General features: G+C 35.2%; 2 protein-coding genes across 2 annotated transcripts in view; both read right to left on the bottom strand.

Annotated features, from left to right (window-relative positions):
* The window catches only part of LOC144435439 (E3 ubiquitin-protein ligase rnf213-alpha-like), a 50,961-nt gene extending 37,806 nt beyond the window's left edge, over positions 1-13,155 (bottom strand). The window contains exons 1-14 of the mRNA XM_078124034.1: positions 13,040-13,155; positions 12,168-12,288; positions 11,160-11,331; positions 10,409-10,583; positions 9,533-9,648; positions 8,927-9,121; positions 8,386-8,508; positions 7,477-7,603; positions 6,131-6,369; positions 5,429-5,511; positions 3,780-3,913; positions 2,543-2,629; positions 1,447-1,581; positions 494-657 (exon numbers count right to left, since the gene is read on the bottom strand). Coding sequence (XP_077980160.1) covers positions 494-657; positions 1,447-1,581; positions 2,543-2,629; positions 3,780-3,913; positions 5,429-5,511; positions 6,131-6,369; positions 7,477-7,603; positions 8,386-8,508; positions 8,927-9,121; positions 9,533-9,648; positions 10,409-10,583; positions 11,160-11,331; positions 12,168-12,246 — 1,829 coding nt within the window. The 5' untranslated portion in view covers positions 12,247-12,288; positions 13,040-13,155. The remainder of the gene's footprint in view (positions 1-493; positions 658-1,446; positions 1,582-2,542; positions 2,630-3,779; positions 3,914-5,428; positions 5,512-6,130; positions 6,370-7,476; positions 7,604-8,385; positions 8,509-8,926; positions 9,122-9,532; positions 9,649-10,408; positions 10,584-11,159; positions 11,332-12,167; positions 12,289-13,039) is intronic.
* The window catches only part of LOC144435440 (E3 ubiquitin-protein ligase rnf213-alpha-like), a 32,735-nt gene continuing 28,673 nt past the window's right edge, over positions 12,984-17,045 (bottom strand). Inside the window, exons 25-30 of the mRNA XM_078124036.1 lie at positions 16,937-17,043; positions 16,579-16,717; positions 15,717-15,912; positions 14,753-14,993; positions 14,177-14,350; positions 12,984-13,160 (exon numbers count right to left, since the gene is read on the bottom strand). Coding sequence (XP_077980162.1) covers positions 12,984-13,160; positions 14,177-14,350; positions 14,753-14,993; positions 15,717-15,912; positions 16,579-16,717; positions 16,937-17,043 — 1,034 coding nt within the window. The remainder of the gene's footprint in view (positions 13,161-14,176; positions 14,351-14,752; positions 14,994-15,716; positions 15,913-16,578; positions 16,718-16,936; positions 17,044-17,045) is intronic.

The following is a 17,045-nucleotide window of genomic DNA, read 5'->3' on the forward strand; positions in this document are numbered from 1 at the left end:
GAATGTTATAAATGAGTGTAACACATAGAGAAAGTGCTTTACTTCAGTGTTACTCGTTGCAGTAAGACCTGGATCTGTGCTTGGAAGGTTGCCAAACAAAAACAAGGATGACAGTAACTCTGATACACAAGTCCCTGAAAACAACTTTGGCAATATGATTTAAAGTCAGCAAAACTGCCTTATGGTCTAGTAGCTAGACACAAGTACCATACAGTCATGCTCATCCTTGAATACATTTCCAACATTAGACACTTCATCAGCTCATGGGCTCTTAAGCCTCACAGAGCTGAATGATATAAATGATATAATGAGAATTAGGTATAGATATCCACATTAACTGAATAGGCTTTTATAACTGGATACAAAGTTATTATTATTATTACCATGATGGTCTGAACATAAGTTAGTAAATATGAACTCTTGTAGTACTAACAAACAATCAGAAATTCTAAAAAAAAGTAAGAACAACATTTCAATGCTGTCATAATATTACCTGGTAATCTCATCTACTATCTGGGCAGCACCACCAGGAACTTGACAGGGATCAACAAAGTAGTCTTCTATGTATTCTCTGTACTCTTCTCTTTTGTCTTGTAGACAAGCATGATAGCACACACCAAGGGAGAGGATCAAAGCTAGGGTGAAGAGATCCACTGCCTGTTTTCAAATGTCAAAATAAGAAAATGTTAGGTTTATCTGATCTAGCCTTGAATGAAAATGTTTACATGGATATGTTGATAGATTTAAATACTAGAACTTGTTTTCAACATTGTCTTTACATTTGTTACAAAAGTGACAGACATTGTTGAAGTTATACTAAAACTTAGAGATGATATCAGCAATACACACAAAGGTGCATACATGTACACTTGGTAGTTGCCTTGTCTCGAAATACATGTACACCTGCTGACATCAGACCGTGGACAAACGGAACCTGTTCCAAACAGGGAAAGTAAACAACTGAATTGGATTAATGACACTTGGCTCAGCATGTTGGAAGTACAGAGACTTGTATTACATTTCATGGTTTGTTAAGAACAGTTTTATGGTCTCTTTGTGTGTACATGAAATGCCAGGGGAACTTCGAATTAGTTTGTGAACCGTGGACTATTAATATGTGAAGAGGCCATACAACTGTTCTTATCAAATGATGAAATGTAATACAAGTCTCTGTACTTCCAACATGCTGTGTCAATAATCCAATTCAGTTGTTTACTTTCCATGTTTGTAACAGGTTCCATTCACCAATGCTTAGATGTTGGCAGTTGTATCTAGTATTATGGTATATGACAATGCTGTATATTATCAATTTGATAGGTAGAAGTAGATAGATAGACAGACTGATTGATTGATTGAATAATTAACTGGTTGATTGATTGATTGATTGATTGATTGATTGATTGATTGATTGATTGATTGATTAATTGACTGACTGAATTTTCTTACCATATCAGTATCTTCTCCATTATCTCTTCTGGCTTTATCACCCATTAGGTTAGCTATCATTTCATGGTTGTAGAACCAGACCAACACATTCATGGCTCTTTCCACATCACGTAAACTGACAAAACTGCACTCACTCTGTGAACACATTTATAATCAGATGCATAATATCTCTTAAACTTCAATTTCAAAGATGACAATGTTTATTCTATTTAAAGTCTGAATGCAATTAAACTGACAGTAGAATAATTTGACATTTTTACATGTTATAGAATATTAATTAAAAAGTTTGAAGAATGGTAAACTGTGCAGTGATTGTTTTACAGTAAAAATAATGTCATGATTTGTGTTAACAGTATCCACACATTTTGCATTCCTAACTTTTTTGTGACAAAGCTTGTTAAAACAAAGGTACTGGGTTCTTGCTCGAGTGAGGGCGCTAAGGCAGATAAGTACGGTATATAGCTAGTACCATTAGTTGGGGAAAGAAAACAGACGTGCATGAAGGTCAAGAAGACAAAGAATTGCTTATCTTTTTGTTTTAAATGTTTATAAAAAATGTTTAGGGTTGGAAGCTAAACTAGGGATCAGTCAGGTAATTGAAAACACACACAGTCAATTTTTTTTATTTCGCATTATACATTGTGTTATCTTAAAAGTGCAAAAAAAAAGAACATGTTCCTGATATCATGTTTATTATGCAGTTTTAAAGTCCTTGGGGTAAATCAATATAATATACAAATGCTTGTGCAAATTTTAAATGCATCACAAGTGAATACTTTATTCAATATACAGGATGTGATAAATCATAACAACATTGCAGTAACTAATTTAGACTGTAAGATATGTCGGGTTATTCCGCCCTCATCGTCCTCCTCTCGAGAGGGGTTGACCAATGTGTGAGGGCGCCCCGTCATGGCGTACCTTACAGACTATAACTAATGATAAACAGATGTTTTGGACTAATTACTCTTTTTTTCAATGTTTATATGGCTATCTTAACAATAAACAAATTTGTATGCAAAATCTATGAAAAGTAAATTTACATAATTATTAAATAAAACAAATATGTAAAATTTATATCTAGTTTCATACATACCTCTGTTTCTCTCATGAATCTCTGAGAAGCTGCCAGGACACTGCTAATGACTTCGTCTCGTCCTCTTGGTATCTCTCCTAAGTGGACCTTCAATATATAACAATGACGTCGCTATACATTTTAAGCTATGAAGTATATTTACATCAAAAGCTGCTGAATAGTGTGATTTAATAGACCAAAAAAAAAATTGTTTCTGCTCAGGACATTTTCTCTAAAGTGGTGTGATGACACAATTTTTTTTTTATTCTCAACAAATCTGTCACTCAATCTACTACTTATGGCAGTTACTGTTCTTTTTATTCACTACTTTAGAGCAAGTGTGTATGTGGGGCAGATGTCATTTGCTTGTTCATGATTGGCTCTGCAGTTGTCTTCACTGAAGTAGGGAGGGTTATTTTTGTGTTTCCCACCGGATCTGCAGACTACATGGGCTGGACGAATTTCCTTCGCCTCATTGTCGTTTGTTTTTGATTTTGTTGTTCTGGGCGTGATCGCCACCTTCCTCCTTACGATCACTCCTAAAAAAAAGACTGAAGCGAGGGTATTTATTATGCGCATGCTGACCAGAAACAATTTTTTTTTTTTTTGGGGGGGGGGGGGGGGGGGGGGGCTTTAAATATAGTTCTATGTCAATCAAGCAAAAAAAAAGTCTGAGTACATGATGGAGGCAAATACTGATGTGTGTGTGAATGACTTTGTTTGTTTAGCATCAATTTCCATCAATATCACTACAATATGTGTATTAAAACCCTTTCAATGGCAGAATAGTAAAACACAAAATGTACTGCAAAAGAACTAACATCAAACAAAGGTGATCTTACAGAATATACATGTAGTGTAAACTTTTTTTATGATTTATGGATCAAAAAAGGTTTAAAGGTGCCAGTCTCTGACAGAATTAGGTTTGTGTACAATTCTTACTGAAAAGACAGACAGACAGGCAGTGAAACAGAGAGTGAGACAAGACAGACAGACAGACAGACAGACAGACAGATAGATAGATACAGACAGACAGACAGACAGACAGACAGACAGACAGACAGACAGACAGACAGACAGACAGACAGACAGACACAATAACAAAGACAGTGAAACAGACAGAGACACAGGCATTGAGACAGGCATTGAGACAGAGAGACTGATGACAAAAAAAGCATTACCTTACATTCAGAGAAAGCAACACCATGAATAGTAATCTCTCTCATAAAGTGAACAAATATTAAAGTCAGTTACTCACATATCTTGCCACAATTTGTTTGATGTAGAGTTCTTCCACTTCACTGCTAAGTTGACCAAAGTCCCAAACTAATGGTAACATGCTTGGTGGTAAGGCTTGTACTCGGTAGACAAGCTGTCTCAGAGGTATACGACCTATGGAAGATAGACATTTTATCATTTTATATGGCATACATAACTGATGCATATTAAGTAAATGCACCCAAACTAATGGTAACATACTCAGTGGTAAGCTCGAACATGGAAGACAAATTATCTTAGAGGTACAAGACACAAAAAAGTGTCACTGGTGATTTTGGTTGGTTATTTGGTAGATCTTTGAAACAGTTGCAGTTACTTTGACAGCAGTGTTTTCCTGGAGACCAGCAAAATATAAACTCCATCAATTTCATCTCTATATTCAAAACTTTTCAAAATATCTTCTTCAACAGCAACCACTCATGCCTGTCTGTCTGTCTGTATGTTGGTGTCACTGTCTATCTGTCTATTGTCTATTGTCTGTTTCACTGCCTGCCTGCCTGCCTGCCTGTCTGTCTGCCAGTCTCATTGTCCATTGTCTGTCTGTCTGTCTGTCTGTCTGTCTGTCTGTCTGTCTGCCTGTCTGTCTGATTCACTGCCTGTTTGTCTTGTTTACACTAGCAAACACTTATATATAATCCCATGAAATCAATGTTAGTTTTACGTCATAATGCTCCGAGTATGATTCCGAGGACTAATACAAATTCGAGCCGGTAGGCGAGAATTTGTAGTTCGCGGAATCATACGAGGAGCATTATGACGTAAAACTAACATTGATTTCATGGAATTATATATTTATCACATAACTAAGTATTTCCCCATATTTTTCTAAAATTTTAAATCGTATTTTACGAATACTGTATCATTTCATCGCACTATATTCTTCATCGCGTATTAAAAATTGGCGCCCAACAGCTATGCAAATTACATAATCGTGTGACCTGTCGCGAGGTCAAGCTTACCATTGTATCGGTCGCGGTCATAGTGTTCTGTGGTTTCTCAACCAAAATTATCGGTTATAACCTTGCGATGTACATGTAATATCGAATTTAGTTTAAAACGTAAGTAGAATTTGTCTGCATACGACTTTTGTGTCGTCATTTTAATAATATTTTCTCGGGTTGTGTAAGTTCGGAGATCTGAGCTCGACGGAAAATCGGAAGTAAGCTTAAGCTTGCCGGCTGCTAGTGCTACATCGATAATCTACGTGATTTTTAAATAGAATAAAATGTATCAAATAAAAATAAAAGTACCTCAACATATCAAACTCTTGCCATCCAACTTGGATACGTGTAACGTAATGTATGCATTTACGTTTTGAAAGCACATAATTATTACGATAAACTTGATCGTAGCGTACGATTGGCACGAACATTCGATTCAAACAGTACGGAGAGAAAATAGTTCGGTAGAACAGGGGTGATATGCTCTGAAATCACCCCTGTTTGACGTCACACAGTAGAAGATATGCACGTATTTATGTGATAATTAATATAATTATCTGACAGAAGATATTACAAATTAGTTGACTGCAATTTTCATTCCACATATAATGTCCTTCAATAATTCAAGGAAAGAGTTCAAAGTAACACGTCTGATTTCACTAAAAATATATTGATATCCATCAATTACCAAGTTTATCGTCTGTCTCTTCGGCTCTGATGTGGTATCCCAAACCAGCTGATTCCAACTTGTCAATCATTTCAAGTGTATGCCTGCAATAATCACAAGTAGATTTCAAAGGATCCAAAACTATTCATCACGGAATATATATCACATCCTGTCTTTGAATAAGTTGATGTTATGAATATAAAGTAAGGAAAGCAGCAGCTTGTCAAATTTTTTGGGGGATTTGAAACAGACTACAACACGACCCAATTTTTACAAGTTAACAAAAACATGTATTCAGATTCTCCCAGGAAAATGACACACAAACGTTAGTCAGCACTTACACTTTTGGTTTCACATCGTGAACAATCGCTCTAAGTGCAAAGGAGTGCAAACGTAACAAGTAAAACAGTCCTGATCGATAAGTACAATCCGACATTTTGAATTAACATTCTTTTACAAAGGATAAAGGCAACATATAAGAGGGTGCAAAATCTGACAAATATCTGTGTAGTAACTGGAAAAGAACGATACACCGCAAGTTCTAATAAATGGTCAAGTGCAACCTAGTGCAACTGTGTCTTTATTTCATACAAAATTATGTATACTAGTACTTTAAAATCCACACAAAAAAAACAAGATTACGAATACTTAAAATTCACACACACACACACAAAAAAAACAAACAAAAAAAAAAAATTTCTGAATCACTTTCAACATGCTTACCTCCTATACGGGTTACAAGCTGCAACAATTTTCAATGAGTTGTCTCCATTACTCAATGGTTTGCCATTCATTCTTCTATCACACATAATTTCCTTGATCAGACCAATGGCTTCTGTTGTATTTGCTTCATCAAAGAAGAGTACAGTATCAACTTTATGTTGTGTTCTGTTGATGACAGCCAGTTTTTCAGCTTCTCCAACTTTCTTTATGATATCAAGAGCTGTGGTGCCACCATGAACCTAACAGAGTGGATAAAACAGAACATTGTTATTATCATTCTTTCAATGACGAATCGATCATTATTTGAATATATTTACCATAATCTTTTATAGTGTGTGCATTTTGTTGAAATGTAAACTGCCACTAAGGTCTGGAATAGCATTTCTGACACCATCAGGAATACAACATAGAGAAGGCCAGTACAATATAGTTACTTTGGAACGGTAAATTGGAAACGATTGCGACATTTCAATCCGTATACCATGAACATTATATTCTTCAACATAGAGAAGCCATTTTACACAAGGCATGCTTTATTACCTTACAACATGCTATGGAAAGTATGGTATAGTAAATACGATGACAAAATGTCACAAAATGCAGCATTTTTAAACAGTTATACACAGATCATCTTCAGTTCAATGAATAATCAATCTTGTTATCTATATTTTTCTGCATCTCAACTTTCATCACTCTGTCTCATACCTGTTCTTGTCTTTTTCAGCTTGTAATGAATGTGTTTCCTTTTACAACTTATTTTACTGAGCATTTTGTGAACTTCCCAAGCAAATGCTTTCCCTGTTTTCCCATCTTATTGTATAATTTTGCCTATGTATTTGTATCTGATTATTATGCCTTCTAAAAATCTGAAAATTTAAATTTGCCTTTTTAGTTTGCTAAAATTTTGCAAAGAGATTAAATACTTAATATGTAATGAATAAATCTTATTGGTTAGTTCTGATTCATACAGTGTCCTTCCCCATATGGAAATCTGAAACTTCAATTCTCGGTATCTGAAATAGGATATTACTGCCTAGGTGCATCATAAAAACAATGAATATTTGTCAGTGATTTCTTGTCGACCTTATCACCACAACTTCCACTCCATGTGCTTCACGTGCATTAGTATAGGTATGCATGAGAAATAAATCAACCTTCTTGTTTTATTTTGACCCTCTAGTATGAGGTAAAATGTTATTACGGGTACGGGAATAAGTCAACCATCTTGTTCTATTTTGACTCTTCATCAATAGGTAAAATACTACTGAAGGTACCATGATTTAACTTATTATAATACTTTTAAAGTAAAGTATTAAAAGTAGACTCCACACAATGACAGAAGATACCTTCATTAGTATCATATTTTTAGGTCCATCTACAGCCACTGGGCCAGCCTGCAAATCACACATAAATTTGATAAGTCTGGTTTTACCACATCCTGTCTCTCCCATGATAATCACAGGAATACCACATCTGTAATTTTGCAATAAAAACATGAAAGAAAAAAAAATAGTTAAGACCTAGCCTTACAATTTTTTTCCATTTTTAATGTAAATATATGCACTTTTATAATTGAGTAACAATTTCATCATCCATATATAATATAAAAATATATGAAAAAAGTATGAACAAAAATACCAATAATCCAATAAATAAAGAAAATACTGCCAATGGCAATGGGCACGACTGAAATTCAATATCTGACACACACATGCAGTGAGAAAAACATACTTCAAATATGAAACCACCCCCCCCCCCTACAGGATAATGGAACATCCCATGGACTTTAGCCAAGTGATTATTTAATATTATATAACCATAAACTCAAAGACTTTCACTGTAAAAGTATTACTATTTTGATAGAAAATCTCTCTTTTGGACGTAATTTGCTTGACACCCAAAGTGATGTCTCCACCAATCTCAAGGCAATTGGTCATGACAAGCAAATTTTACTTTTACATACACACACACACACACACACACACACACACACACACACACACACACACACACACACACACACACACACACACACACACACACGCACACAGTGCACCACGCCATTAGCACTACTTGAGGTTCAGTTGTGCTAAAAATAAACGTGAAATAACAAAATTGAGAACTCTGTTGAACTACTTCTTTGGACTTGAAAATATCATTTTAGTTTTTCATATTTCAAGAAATGTCCCTTTAAGTAGCATTGGCATTAACAGCAACTAAATCTATTAAGGGTGACAACAATAATTGCAGCTTACCTGAACCTCATCAGAATGGCAAGTATCTTCTTGACATTATCTGTCGTGAGTTCATAAGTTGAATCAGGATCGTGTATCCAATCTATACCCATTACTCGACACAGTTGTTCTAACTTTGCAACCCTGCAAAGACAGTAAATTGTGTCACAGCTGTTCTATAACTTTGCTACCCTTCAAACAAAGTTGTGAAAATATCTGAAAAGTAAACTTTCTAATGGCTGTATCTTGGGATATTATAAAAGTAGTTTTAATCTTGGTATCACATGTGTAATATTCAGTGGAATTAGCAATTCTCAGTACCTGCAATCACTTTTTGCCTCATGGTAGTGGGTCAAAATAGAACATGGAGGTTGACTTATTCTCACGCATGCCTATAGTAATGCATGTGAAGCAGAAGTTATGGCATCACCCAAGAAATCGAATTTCGTTATTTTTATGATGTGCCTTGGCAGTAATATTCTATTTCAGGAACCGAGAATTGCTAATTTCAAAAGTGGATCTCACGTATAAATAGTACATCTATAAATGCTTGTAGAACTACCTGTCCATATCATCAAAACTTGCACTCAGGTTTACTTTCTGTAGTTCCAGCCCTGTCCTCAGTTCTGTTGTCATCAGATTTTGTTCTATAACAGTGTGGGTGACATGATCAATGAGAGAGCCATTGTCATCAATGTGGAAGCCAAGGAATGTCATAGAGACATGGTCATGGTTGAAGAATATGTAAGGATGTGGACTGTGAACAAAAAGAAAAGAAACACCAGTGAGTTTTTGTAAATGTTACATCAAAATATCAACATTTCAGCATTGCTATTAGGGTGACTCTATATTTATTATGTTTCTCATTACTTTTTCATAACAACTATGGGTCGGTCGGTTGATTTTATAAAAAAAAGTAAAAAAAAATCATCTTCTTCATGTTTGTCTCTCCTTTTGATCCTCTCTATCTTCTTTTTATTGGATTCCTGGTAACAAACCCTTTCCATCTTCTCTACACAATTGGCATATTCTTAGGCCCCTACCTGAATAACTTCCGGCATGAAAGAAATGTTTGTTTACAAAAGTCAATACAGTAATCTAAAATTCCGTTTGGTGAAAATTTATTCTTTGTAAAATTCTTTTAAAAATTAGGAATTATTAACAGTACCTGTTTTCCCATGTCCTTCTCAACTGGAAAGGGGCCAAGTCATTCTCCCCTGTATCTCTCTTCACGGGGTGGGATGAACTCTCATCTGACAGTTGTAGAGATGGTGTTGCAAAGTCCTATCAAAACCAAAAACAGCATGTATAATGACAATATAGTCTTGCTACTAGTACTTAGACAGAGCTCACAATCCTACAAAAGAAGCTTAAAAAAATATCAAATTTGAAAAAACCCTCAAAATACTTCAAAAGTAGTGGTGTACAGAGAGAAATTCCCAATTATTAGATATAAGATGTTCTTGACCATAGTAGTTCAAAAGTGATGCTCATGTACAGACAGAAATTCCCTAATTTAGACTTACTTGACCGTGCAAAATAACATTCAAACTTTGACAAGTAGTTTTCAAGAACAATGCAAAAATATCAATTCCGACAAAAATGTATGGTAAGCAGAAAAAATGTAAGCAGATGTCTCCATAACAATAACACACAATCAGTTACATGACTCACCACTGCTTGTTATTACATGAGTAACACTGAAGTAAAACACTTTCTGCATGTGCTACACCCTTTTATAATATTCATAGCAAGTGTACAGTATACTGTTTCAATTGGTTTATTTACAAGCCTAGCATGTGGCCTTTCTAATGTGGTCAATTAGCAAATGAAACAGTATACTTTTACACTTGATATGGATGCTATAAACGATTGTGGTACATACAGAAAACGCTTTACTTTAATGTTATGGGTTGTACTTGATATGGATGCTATAAATGATTGTGGTACATACAGAAAACGCTTTACTTTAATGTTATGGGTTGCAAGAAATGCATAGTCCAAATATTGCATTAGATGATCTGTTTTTACTACTAATACCCACCTTTGACATCTGCATCATAAACCGTACTACAAAATTCAGGAAGCCATTCAAACTAGCATCTTCAAGATGTCTTTGCTTACAAAATACTGAATTTTCACAGGCTTGTAATTGCTGATTCAGAAAGCATACAAAATGTCGTAATTCAGCCCACGAAGGATCCTGCACTCCACAATGTCTACAGACAATCCAAAAGTCAACTCATGAAAAACTTGAAATATAAATAAATCTTTTTTTCAAAAACAGTTGATAAAAATATGACCTGTGTTATGTTTTCGCTATTAAACATCAGACTGCACTTCTGACACTAATTAACGTTTCATCAGAAGGATATATACATTATATTGACTGAGGTTCATATGATTGTATTGGGTGGCCCCAATGATGGTAGCTTCATTTCCACATTTTGCAAAATATAACTTTCTCAGATATTGAGGTTTCCTTAGGAGTGACTTAAGGGGCCTTGTCATTAAGAGTTGAGTATGCAGTGAGACCCCTTAGGTTATAAGTATTTTCCAGTAAAAATTGGAGAATAACATAATCATATCTTCTTACCATAATTTATATAAAATTGAGAGAAAAAATAGCGTTTTGGAAAATTTAACTCATATTTCAATCACTGCAGAATCAATATATGACTTAGAGACGAGTTATCATGGCATAGAACAACCAGGTTATAAAACCCATATTTTTAGTTTCAACACATTCAACATTCAGGCTTGTGTGGAGTATAGTATAATGTAACATTATATACCTAAGTAGGACATCTAGACACTGAGGAGCACCATCAACCCTTCTGTTATGTTGAAATGTGAAGGTATCAAGGTTTACACCACCAGAAAAGCAAAGCAAGTACTGGGTGACTCGCTGGAATTCAGTACTAATGAATTCTTGGTAGTCCAGCAGTGGATCATGCTGACATTGGGCTGTAATGTATGCAGATAGGTATTCATATCAAAGAATCAAATGAAACGATGCACAGGATATTTTACAGTGTCATCAAAGTCTTAGAGACACAATCAATCCACCCACCCACCCATCCATCCACCCACCCATCCATCCACCCACCCACCCATCCATCCATCCATTCACCCATCCATCCATCCATCCACCCACCCATCCATTCATCCATCCACCCATCCATTCATTCATCCATCCATTCATCCATCCATCCATCCATCCATCCATCCATCCATCCATCCATCCATCTATCTATCCATCCACCCACCCATCCATCCATCCACCCATCCATCCATCCACCCACCCATCCATCCACCCACCCACCCATCCATCCATCCATTCACCCATCCATCCATCCATCCACCCACCCATTCATTCATCCATCCATTCATCCACCCACCCACCCACCCATCCATCCATCCATCCATCCATCCATAATTAAATCAAATCATTTATCAACTTAAATCTTTGAATCTATTAAATTATTTCAATATTCAAAATTTTGATATTAAAAAATTACAATTACACAAGACACAAATAAATTCAATATAGTAACACCAAGATGAACTGACAAATATGTTGAATCAAATACTAACATTTGTCTTACACAATTAACAAATTGAACAAAGATTACCTTTCTCAATATGTTAACATATGAAACAGTCTGACACCGTTATTTCCTAACACTCCTTCATTACAATATATCTATCAACTGTTCTCCATTATTTGCTATCACAAAAAGAATATCAATACTGATAAACTTTTGCCAATTTGATTAGAAATAAAGACATTTTTACACTACCTGGTAGCTCCTCTCTTTCTTTCATAATCTCCAATGTCATCGTTTCTCTAGGTGATCTACAGACAATGCCTGGTAACATTTCATAAAATGGTCGGTAGTTGCCAAATTCTATCCTTCGGGGCTAAAAAGTCACAATGGTATTAATTAAAAATTGTACCTTAATTGTCAATGTGTAAGGGTAGGTTTTAATTACAACTTGAACTTGATAGACAAATTATAATATTTATAAGCCAAATATGTCTGATATCTTGTACCTGACATATATATATGCATGTTGCTAGCTAGGCCTAAAAAAAAAACATCCATCCATCCATCCATCTATCTATCCATCCACCCACCCATCCATCCATCCACCCATCCATCCATCCACCCACCCATCCATCCACCCACCCACCCATCCATCCATCCATTCACCCATCCATCCATCCATCCACCCACCCATTCATTCATCCATCCATTCATCCACCCACCCACCCACCCATCCATCCATCCATCCATCCATCCATAATTAAATCAAATCATTTATCAACTTAAATCTTTGAATCTATTAAATTATTTCAATATTCAAAATTTTGATATTAAAAAATTACAATTACACAAGACACAAATAAATTCAATATAGTAACACCAAGATGAACTGACAAATATGTTGAATCAAATACTAACATTTGTCTTACACAATTAACAAATTGAACAAAGATTACCTTTCTCAATATGTTAACATATGAAACAGTCTGACACCGTTATTTCCTAACACTCCTTCATTACAATATATCTATCAACTGTTCTCCATTATTTGCTATCACAAAAAGAATATCAATACTGATAAACTTTTGCCAATTTGATTAGAAATAAAGACATTTTTACACTACCTGGTAGCTCCTCTCTTTCTTTCATAATCTCCAATGTCATCGTTTCTCTAGGTGATCTACAGACAATGCCTGGTAACATTTCATAAAATGGTCGGTAGTTGCCAAATTCTATCCTTCGGGGCTAAAAAGTCACAATGGTATTAATTAAAAATTGTACCTTAATTGTCAATGTGTAAGGGTAGGTTTTAATTACAACTTGAACTTGATAGACAAATTATAATATTTATAAGCCAAATATGTCTGATATCTTGTACCTGACATATATATATGCATGTTGCTAGCTAGGCCTAAAAAAAAAACTGTTTGCTTCTAGTTACCTGACCCCACCTAGTTTTTCACCCTGACCATAAACTTATTTTATGTATTCGAGGAAAAAAAAATCACAAAAATTGTGAAGTCTTGCAAGAAATAGTGGATGCGGAAACTGACATCAACTTAAAAAGACAATATAAAACTGTTCTTCCAATCTGTAATGGCTGTACATGTGATGAGAAGAAACAAATAACACAGAGACCATTTGGAATACAACGAAAAACATAACTACCTAAAGAGAAAAGCATGTGTGTGAATCACATTGCTATAAATCACGCTACACATATTTGTTAGCTTACAATTAAACTCTAATTGTTCTCACAATAACCGAGTAAATTTGCAACCAAATATTAAAATAAGGCAAATTAATTTCAGAATTCTTGATTTTTATGGTGTGCAGTGAGAATAGGGAACTTGCAATCCAGACTGAGCATGCTCAGATGCAAAGGACTATGGGATTATCTGTGGTTATTGTAATACCTAATCTGGAGCTACTGATAAAATAAACCTCCCACAATGGTCAGGGTGAATATGAATTGATTATTTGTGGTTACAAACAATGTAACAGCATTGTTTACAATACTAATTGATTAGTATTTATTATCAAATTTCCCATGATGCAACATTCAAGATGGCGGGTTTTCGAGTTCCCTATTGAATTACTATATGTAAAGTTATGTACTTAATAATTCACTACAAATTATCAATCTTACAGCTGAGTTGCTATTTATGAAGTGAATGTCACTTTAAAATTCACTGTAATTTTACAACAACATCAAAAGATAGGACAGGTTTAAATACCTCAAGCTTCCACATTACACCTACCATTGCTTCTCTTCGTTCTACATGTTCACTGTCCGTCCCACTTAGTGCTAAAGTCGATGTTATCTCTACAACATACAAATCCCACGCATTACGTCTCCACATCTTACCATGGACATCAGTGATTCCACCAAGAACCAATAAATTGAATAACAGATCGTCAACTCCATGTTGCACCTATAAATAATGATTATCAATATTTTATTTTTACGGTTTTCAAGTCTTGTCAAAACACATTCTGATTAAAATTCGATGTAGTGTACACGGTGTGATTTCGGCTGTTACGTTTACTGTCGTTTGTACTTTTGTGAGCGCCCGTTACATACATCTAACACAATACCATAGGATTTCCTGAAACCAATCTCGTACTACAAGTAGCCAACCATAATCCGTCTTTCAATATAACACTCAATGTTCGAAATTGAAAGAAAAAGAACCACAAAACAATAATTTTGACAAAAGCAAAATTAGTACACAAATTAGCCTTTAAGGCTAATTTAGTGGGAACACTGCTCATGTTTACTCATCCCTTTCATCAAAGATCAACATCTGCATAAATATTACAACTTTTGCACTTACTGCTGGTGTGATGTCAAGATGGAAAATTCCCGGTACAGGATTTTCCGGTGTTGTAATATGACGGATCAAAGTAGATACTAAGGCATCCTGGTTGACCCTTTTCTCAGCGAGTGGCATTGTCTCCAAAATGTACCCTCCTCTGCGCAGAGTACGTCTTGCATGCAACTTCTGTGACAATCGCTTCACATGCAGAGATTTACCAACACCAGCTCTGGTAGATGTAATCAACTGTACAGGACATCTGTGATGATTAAAAATGAGAAAATGTAACCAACAGGTATGCATACTAAATATCTATGATTACTAGCCAATAGCTAAAACGTGTGTGCTAATTTGCCATGTGAAATAGCAATCAAAGCTGTCAGAGATTACCACATGATTCCACAGCTTAATGGATTGAATTATGAGAATAGGTTTAATACGGCATATTCACTTTAAAAACCAGACAGATCAGAGCCGACTTGCTGGAAGTGTACAAACTTTTGCATGTATACATGTCATACTCTCGTTGATCCATTTGTGTTTATCATAGTATCTACTTCAACAACAAAAGAACACAGTTTGAAATTATTTAAGGACGGATCCAGAATGGATATACGTAAATACTTTTTCACTCAGCATGTCGTAGACATTTCGAACAGTTTACCAGAAATTTAGGTTTATTGCTACTATATCAATTAATCATTTTAAGGCATGTATTATATAAGCACCTCAGAACAGTAAGGGGGTCTTTAAAGCCTTGCGTCAATGGCTTCCTACCCCACGTAAATTCACAGTAAATTCATGGTAAATAAATATACGGTTGACCATGTTAGGATTCATCTTCCCTTTTTGTTGAAGTTGATAAACTGACAACATCTCTAACCACCAACCATAATACCGTTATACATCGATCAATGCATATCAAGAAGGAGGATATTTTTGGGATCTGTTTATGCTATAATTTACTAGACTAAGTACTCACCTATTGTGTGTTACACTTGCAGCAGTTTGTACGGTCCTCACTTGAGCTGCCTGGTTGATAAACTGTTGTTGTAGATAGGATCGTATGTCTTTTATTAATGGTAAGTTAGGTGGGTCTATTCTGTAAGAATCTAATGCTGTCACCATGTGGGAGTGGTCTTCTCTTTCTCGGCTACAAAGTACTACCAATTGATAACCTGTAAATGACAGGCAAAAGTTGTAAGCAAGTAATGAACAAGCCTTCATTGAAGACATAGCCCCCCCCAAAAAAAAATAAAAAATAAAAAATTTAAAATAAATTTGAAAAAAGATTGGTGTGTTTTATGGTAAAGTCATTGTGCAACTTCAAAGATGTCTCTAGATACAATAACTTCATAATTTATTGACCAATTTGCTATTTGATCTTGAATATTGAGATAAAGGTCAAAGGTCAAGGTATATAAATAAAGCTGACCTTTTGGGTATAGACATTTAAATGGAGTATTTTTGTATTCAACTTCTTGAGTTATATAACATACATGCAGAAAGAAACTATTCCATAATTAGCCATTTTGCCATATTTTATTCATTCGCAAAACAAAGTGACATGCATTACCGGTATATCTCACATGGCACCTTTGTGCCAGGTTTGGTTGAAATTGGTTGGTGCATGGCAGAGATATGAGGGTGAATACACAGACAGTAAAATGGACAGACAGAATCGAATGTAATAACCCCCTCCGTGCGGTGAACATTGGGGACTAAAAATCGTAGTTTCATTGACTGAAAAATCAGATGGATAGTAAGTTGGTTAGAAATTTTTTTTAAAACCATAACTTCATTAAAGGTACATAGTCTCTGATTTGGTGTGGTAATATAACTACCTTCATCTGCCCGCTTGGCCAATTTGTTTCTCTTTTCTTCAGCTTTGGTACTGACTTCATAGTCCAGCTGATCAGCATTGACCAAACAGTAGATTTTACCACTCCTGTCATACATGGCACGTCGCCATAACAATATCACCTGGAATACAATTAAACATAATTGCCACACAGTTGTATCAGCAACAGACATCATACTCACCTTTATTTGCCTACCATTGAAATAAAAAGTCAGCCTTGATTTGCTAACAAACTTGGTGTACACGTAACACATTCCAACGTGTATCTGAACCTCTCTAATATCTACACAAACAAATTTGTCAATCAAATCAGTTTAATGAAATAATTTAGTTCACCATACCTCTTCCAGTGTTGTTTGTGGTGTACACAACAACACTTCATTATACGAAGGCAATGGATGGTTCACGTCATACATATAGATAGATAATATCGTACTCAGTATTTCTCCT

The sequence above is a fragment of the Glandiceps talaboti genome, chromosome 5, assembly GCF_964340395.1.
Source record: "Glandiceps talaboti chromosome 5, keGlaTala1.1, whole genome shotgun sequence".
NCBI lineage: Eukaryota > Metazoa > Hemichordata > Enteropneusta > Spengelidae > Glandiceps > Glandiceps talaboti.